The sequence below is a fragment of the Engraulis encrasicolus genome, chromosome 1, assembly GCF_034702125.1.
Source record: "Engraulis encrasicolus isolate BLACKSEA-1 chromosome 1, IST_EnEncr_1.0, whole genome shotgun sequence".
Lineage (NCBI taxonomy): Eukaryota > Metazoa > Chordata > Actinopteri > Clupeiformes > Engraulidae > Engraulis > Engraulis encrasicolus.
The window spans coordinates 27627658-27635157 of NC_085857.1; the positions used below are offsets into that span (position 1 = coordinate 27627658).

The 7500-nt window shown below is 44.7% G+C and overlaps 1 protein-coding gene across 4 annotated transcripts in view; it reads left to right on the forward strand.

Annotated features, from left to right (window-relative positions):
• kif16ba (kinesin family member 16Ba) overlaps window positions 1-7500 on the forward strand; it is a 64871-nt gene that overhangs the window by 31038 nt on the left and 26333 nt on the right. For 2 of the 4 annotated variants that reach the window (XM_063199509.1, XM_063199518.1), the window contains exons 16-20: window positions 907-989; window positions 1360-1448; window positions 3789-3821; window positions 5222-5275; window positions 7256-7497. In XM_063199509.1, coding sequence (XP_063055579.1) covers window positions 907-989; window positions 1360-1448; window positions 3789-3821; window positions 5222-5275; window positions 7256-7497 — 501 coding nt within the window. The remainder of the gene's footprint in view (window positions 1-906; window positions 990-1359; window positions 1449-3788; window positions 3822-5221; window positions 5276-7255; window positions 7498-7500) is intronic. The other 2 variants (XM_063199526.1, XM_063199534.1) reach the window with 1 other exon arrangement.

A 7500-nucleotide genomic window follows, 5' to 3' on the forward strand; every position in this document is an offset into this window, starting at 1 on the left:
CACTCACACACACCGCACAGACACACACACACACACACACACACACACACACACAAACAATAATACCCACCTGTTCAGTCTCCACACACACACACACACACACACACACACACACACACACACGCGCACACACGCACACGCGCACACACACACACACAAAAAATAATACCCACCTGTTCAGTCTCCACACACACACACACACACACACACACACACACACACACACACACACACACACACACACACACACACACACACACACACACACACACACACACACACACACACACACATTCTCGGTGAGCACAGATGGCCATAGTCATGGACAGATGGGAGCACAACAGTATTGCACAACCGTCTCTGTGTCTCTCACTTATACCCAAATACTCGCGCCTCGTGTAGATTATTGTTGACATTGTACAGCATTTTAATGTATATATTAACCCATCGATGCCTAAAGCATTTGCAAAAAAGGGCTGCTGAATGCCTAAGCCCTTTTTAAGAAAAGTTGACCTCGACCTATAAAAACCGAAATATCTCAGCCTCTGAAGCACAGAAAAACATGCATTAGAATGTGTTCATTCAGCTCTAACATGCCAAGATTTGTAATAAAATTGTCTTAAAATCTCATGAGCCTGAATGTTGCGTCATGCAGCTCCAGGTGCCAAGGCCAATGTTGCGCAACGCAACATCCAGCATCAATGGGTTAACACATTGACTACCAGGAACATAATTTTACCCTTTTAACACCCTTGTGTTGATGTAAATTTAAGTAATAATGAAAGACACTCGAATGCACCTTTTTTGAGATTATGATAACTCTATGATGTACAGAACTGACATAGTTCATGAAAAAAATATGTGTGCGTGTGTGCTTGTGTGCGTGCGCGATGCGTGTTGCTGTAGGTGCCGTGATCCTGCTGGGTAGGACCAACATGTTCAGGTTTAACCACCCCAAAGAGGCAGCCAAGCTCCGGGAGAAGAGGAAGGTAGTCAAGATTTTATGTATTGAAAAAAACCCCTCACAAACATAAAATAAATGTATTTCATTTTGAATGAACGTATTTAATCAAAGATCCTGTATAGACCCTGTATAATGACATTTTGGGAACGCCGATGATGGGCTAGACCCGAAACGTTTGTAACCCACTTTTTGTTTTAGCTTCTCTTCATTTTTGCCATTTAACACAGTTTCACTGATAGCATCCAGGCCCTGTGTGCGACTCCTTTTCCTTCCCACTAGATCCTGTATAACAAATGCTGTGTGTTTCTTTATGTTGCCTGTATAACTATGCATCTCACATTTTTTCTTGTTTGTTTGTGTTTATGTTTGTGTTTATGTTTATTTCCTCTGTGTAGAGTGGGCTCCTTTCCAGCCTGAGTTTGTCCATGACCGATCTCTCCAAGTCCTGCGAGAACCTCTCTACTGTCATGCTCTACAACCCAGGGTGAGGGGTGTGTGTGTGCGCGTGCGTGTGTGCGCGTGTGTGTGTGTGTGCGTGTGCGTACGCGTCCGTGTGTGTGTGAGTGAGTGTGTGGGAGATAGAGATTGTGTGTGTGTGTGTGTGTGCATGCATGCTTGGGAAGGAAATTTGGGTGTTTGAGTGGGGGGTGCGGATTTAAAAGTGTGTGTGCAAAAGATAGAGAGGGATGTAGATGCAAGCTGGGATTGAACTTCAAAATAAATAAGCATTGCTTGAGAGTAACCTCTCTTTTCATCCCCAGTGCGTCGTCATTTTGGCCTAAGATTTCTTTCTTTCTTTCCTTCGCTCTTTTGCTATTTCTTTCTTATTTTCTTTCGCTCTTTCTTTCTTTCTTTCTTTCTTTCTTTCTTTCTTTCTTTCTTTCTTTCTTTCTTTTTTGTTCCTTCCTTTCACTCATTCTCTCGCTCTGTCTTTCGCTTTTTCTATTTTTCTCCGCTTTCGGACTCCCTTCCTCCTTTCGTTCACTCCTCCCAACATTCCTCTTACTCATCCCTGTTGTCTCCATGGCTACGTGTGAGACTGCTATGAGGATGCAGGCTTGGATACCCTACCCGCTTCCATTTGCAGCATCACCAAGATGATTGGCAGTTACATTTTACATTCACACCACACCCCGAAATATTATCGCAAACCCTACAGTTGAACCTACACTTAAGCCTTTTTGTCCACCGTAAGGAAATACTGAACCGTTTCTGGAAATAAGCTCGTTTTACACCTCCCCTTGAGTTAATTGATTGAGTTTTACTTCGAGTCTGGCCACACAAATTCCATTTCAAGCTACTGTACCATATATAATTCATTGTTTTGGTTCCATAGCAGGGCTCTAGACTAACATTTTGCTCTGGTTGCACTGGTGCGCCTAAAAATATTTCTTAGACACACTATTGAAAAAAATGGGCGCATGTGCGACCAAATTGGTCACAGTCTAGAGCCCTGCATAGGATTCAAGGACAATTGCTAGCTTGGAACTACCAGTAACATCACCAGGCCAGGACAGTGTCTGAAAGAATAGTAGAAAGGTAGAAAGTTCATTTAACTCAAGGGAAGGTGTAAAATTAGCTTACTTCCAGAAATGGTACTGTATCGCTTTAAAGTAACAGTTTTTGTGATTCTTCAGCTTGGAACAATGCCTTTCTGCATTTGCCTTGCAACACGCTAGGATTGGGAGCTACATATATTTTACATTCACACCACACTCTCAGCTTTGATTTGCAGAAGCTTTACTTCAAAAGTGTTATTCCCCAACTTTTAAATCGCATTTCCAAAAGTTTTTCCAGTGATTTATCATCAACTTGAGATTTATCATCAACTTGAAACTGGGTTGAAGGCACTTCACACTGAATTTATGTTGCCGCTCTTCTTGGGCTGTAACAGAACACTCAGAAAGTTTGGTGGAGGAGAGTGTCTGAGAGTACCTCTTGACAGAAAAATACCACTTCCAACATCCGACCAAAGATGAAAGCTACGGTACTTGCTATTCCTTTTAACATCTACCCTAAGATAGGTCATTTGTTGCTTGTCCCCGGTGAAACATTCTGGATGATTGCTACAAGATGCAGGCTACAAACTGCATCAGAAGTGTACCATGAAGTTGAAGCACTTTTTTTACTCTCCTTGGTCTCACACAGGCCTGCCTACAGTATAGAGATTATTATCACATTTTTATTTTTTACGCAGGACAAACCAGTTAGCAACTTACTAGGTTTCCGATGGGAAATTGCATTGCAACCAAGTAAGTTGCTAACTTAGTTAGCAATGACGTTGTTGAGAAACGCACCCCTGGCTAGTAGATGTTTATCTTAGTGGCCAAGCACACATTCAGTAGTGGGTCAAAGTTGCTAGTAAGTTGGTCTTTTCTACCAACCAAACTGATATCGACTATAGAGATTATTATCACATTTGAGCCTTATGACAGACAGACAGACAGACAGACAGACAGACAGACAGACAGACAGACAGACAGACAGACAGACAGACAGACAGACAGACAGACAGACAGACAGACAGACAGACAGACAGACAGACAGAATTGGCTCTTTTGCAATCAGACAGACATTTTAGTATGCATGGAAGTCCTTGTGCACAAGCCTTGAGTAGTGCAGGTGTAAGGCAGGAAAAACTCGATCAATTCTAAAAGTTCAGAAAACACAGCACACTGAATACTGTTCTTTTTTTTCTTTTTATTTCTTGAAATGAACAACATGTTTCGTTCCAAGAAATAAATAATTTAAAAAAAGGAACAGTTAACGTCTTAGTATGTTGATCTGTGTATTATCCTTTCTCCTCTCCCCTCGACTGTGGCAGTCTCTTCTCAGAGAAAGGCCCCATCTTCCTCAGGTAGAAGCCAACACACCGACTGACTTGATTTGCCATCCCCATGGTTTTGGTTGATTTTCGTTTTCGTTTGCCGTTTTTATCACATTCATTGCATCATCCGTCACCCCACAAGATGCACTCTAGTCGTCGCATGTTTTTTTTTCTAATTTGTTTTGTTTCTTTTTTTTTATTTGTCAGGTACAGTATTTGTGTACCCATTCATTTGTTTATTCATGTATTGGCGTGTATTGGTTGGATTGTTTTGCTGTTTGCTGTTAACCCTCCATATGGCGAAGTTGGTCTGGCACAGATATGACCCACAAATTCCACTTTACGCTGTTCCACATGGCATTAAGAAATGCACGCACGCACGCACGCACACACACACACATGCATTTGATTTCTTTTGTTTGGATCCAAAAGACAAGCAAAGACCACAGAATCCGAATATTGACCGATTTTAAAGAATACATACTTGTACCAGTCCTTGCATTATTGTAACGTTAAGCCTTTAAGGATAAACAAAACGTCTCCGTCTCCATATGTGCAAACTGCCACTAACAGCTGAAACTGAACAGAACTTTCTCAATCACTCTCTTTCTCTTTCTCTTTCTCTCTCTCTCTCTCTCTCTCTCTCTCTCTCTCTCTCTCTCACGCTCACACTCACACTCTCTCTCTCACACACACACACACACACACACTCACACCCTCACACACTCACACACACACACACACACACACACACACACACACACACACACACACACACACACACACACACACACACACACACACACACACACACACACACACATTTGCACACCATACAGCCCCCCCCAACCCCCACCCCCACACACACACACAAGCACACATGTATTGGTTAGTATTCTTACATTCCATCCACCATGAGGCAGTAATACACTGTAACTCACTGTAACTGGGTCAGGTGGTATACAGTAAGTGGAATGTGTGGACAGTCTCGTGTCCAGACCAGCTTTACCATGTGTGCCGCTACTCCACCGGCCTGCTTGCCACATGCATTGGCTTAACCTGCACCATGTTATGTTTTCTGGCACTATGTCTCACTATGGCTGTGGAATGTTCCCGCATTTACTCCATTCATTCGACTCACTGGTCCTAATTGTGTGTGTATGTTTGTGTGTGTGTTTGTGTGTGGTGTGTATGTTTGCGTGTGTTGACAATGTGTAACAAAAGACATTACATGTATGGGACTGCGTGTTTGTGTGTATTTTTCTCATAACCCCACAGTTGATTGCATTGTGAGTCGAGGAGGTCGTCGTGCATTGTGTTGTGATTGGATGTTGTTCACTACCCTGTGTTATAATTGGCTATAAAAGTAGCACGTTTTCAGAGGGGGCGGGCTCTTTCTTGACTGCCTCTCCTGTGATTTTGATTGGTAGGTTGGAGTTTGAGCGACAGCAGCGGGAGGAACTAGAGAAACTGGAACACAAAAGGTGAGTTGGCCATTTTGTGATCATGTGACAATGTGATCTTGTGATCTTGTTTTATGTGTTACGATGGTATGATTGCCAAAGTGTGTGTGTGTGTGTGTGTGTGTGTGTGTGTGTGTGTGTGTGTGTGTGTGTGTGTGTGTGTGTGTGTGTGTGTGTGTGTGTGTGTGTGTGTGTGTGTGTGTGTGTGTGTGTGTGTGTGTGTGTGTGTGTGTGTGTGTGTGTGTGTGTGTGTGTGTGTGTGTGTGTGTGTGTGTGTGTGTGTGTGTGTGTGTGTGATTTTAGCCTTGTAAGCCTATGTCGTGTGTCATTCCAGATTACTACCCAGCTCTACAGTGCACTAGACTTTTGATGCCACCTTACATTTATCACACCGGCCAGTGGGACTGCAGGTCGAAAATGACCTGGAATGATAAAACTGGTGCAAACATCTTTTCCAGTTTTAATATTAGATTAATGTAAACGGCACACTGTCCCTTTTAAACCCATTGATATTGGATGCTGTGTAGCGCAGCATTGACCGAGGCCCCTGCTGGTGTTCATGGCCACTTGCTTGTAGAGATGCACCGGATCCTGATGTTTAGGATCCTGCCGGATACCGGATCCACTGCTTAAGATCCTGCCGGATCCTACGAAAGGGTTGAAACACATAGCCAACTCGCACACGTGGGCCCTTTTTATTACGTTGGCGCAAATTATTTTTAAGACTCAATGGCTTACTGCCAAACTGCCTTCAATGGCCGCTTCCAAAGGGCTTTCACTCCATGCTTTGTTGTGAAAGACTGACTGAAAAGTCTAGGCTACGTAAAAAGTAGAGATGCCCCAGATCCTGATTTTTAGGTAACTGCCGGATACCGGATCCACTGCTTAAGATCCTGCCGGATCCGGATAGTCTGAAAAACCCTATTATCCTGCCGGATCCGGAACCTTGGATCCTGTACATCTGTTCTTGCTGGTGTTATTATGGTTAGGAGAGGAGATGAGAGGAGTGCAAGGTCAGAGAGGATAGGAAAGGACAGAAGGGAAGATATGAAAATTGATGTTGATGTTTTCATCATACCAACGGGGTCCAATATTCGAAGAACATTCAATATCTGGCTCAACACCACCATCACGAGATATACTATATAACACAAGCCACTGACAATGGCTCAAACACAGAAGTCCATTTTGACTCAAGTATACCGACGAGGCCAATAAAGCCAATGAAACAATTACTGAAGGGACATTCAATTTCTGGCAAACACAACCCTCGTATAGCAAAATAACACAAGCAAGTGGCCACGAACACCAGCACCTCAGGCCCCAGAGTAAGTGGTCATAAAAAAAACACTGGCATTGCGCCAAACACGGACATAACACAGGCCACTGACTACGGCTCAAACACACCCAGGCTTCCACTCACATTCTCAAGTGCAAATTCCAGTTAACCCATTGATGCCAAAAGCACCTGCAAAAGCGCATGCTAAATGCCTAAGCCCTATTTTGGGGAAAGGTGCCCTCAGCCTATAAGATAAATAAACCTCTTTATGTAAACAAGGTGCATTTGTAATCCAAGACCCTTATCTTGCAATGGAATATGTTAATTCAGCTCCTTTCATCTCCCCTCCTACATGTTTTAACTCCTCTTCTCCTTTCCTCTCCTCCTCCTTTCCTCTCCTCCTCCTTTCTCCTCTCCTCCTCTCTTCCCCTCCTCCTCTCTTCCCCTCCTCTTCTCTTCTCTTCTCCTCTCCTCTTCTCTCACGCCTTTCTCCTCTCCTCCTCCTCCTCTCTTCCCCTCCTCCTCTCTCCTCTCCTCCTCCTCTCTCCTCTCCTCTCCTCCTCCTCTCCTCTCCTCCTCCTCTCCTCTCCTCCTTCTCTTCTCCTCTCCTCTCCTCTCCTCTCCTCTCCTCTCCTCTCCTCCTTCTCTTCTCCTCTCCTCTCCTCTCCTCTCCTCTCCTCTCCTCTCTCCTCTCCTCCTCCTCCTCCTCTCCTCTGCCCCAGGCGTCTGATAAAGGAGATGGAGGACAAGCAGCGTAGCGAGAAGGCGGAGCTGGAGCGCCTCCAGCAGGAGGTGGAGAGCCAGCGACGGGAGTCGGAGGAGGTGCAGCAGAGGATCCGCCGGCAGGAGGAGAGCCTCCGCAAGAGGAGCCGCGACATCGAGACGCGCCTCCAGGACCTCCTCGCCGAGAAGGAGAGGTTCCAGGAGGAGAGGCAGCGGGAGGGGGGAGCAGCACACAGAGGAGGTG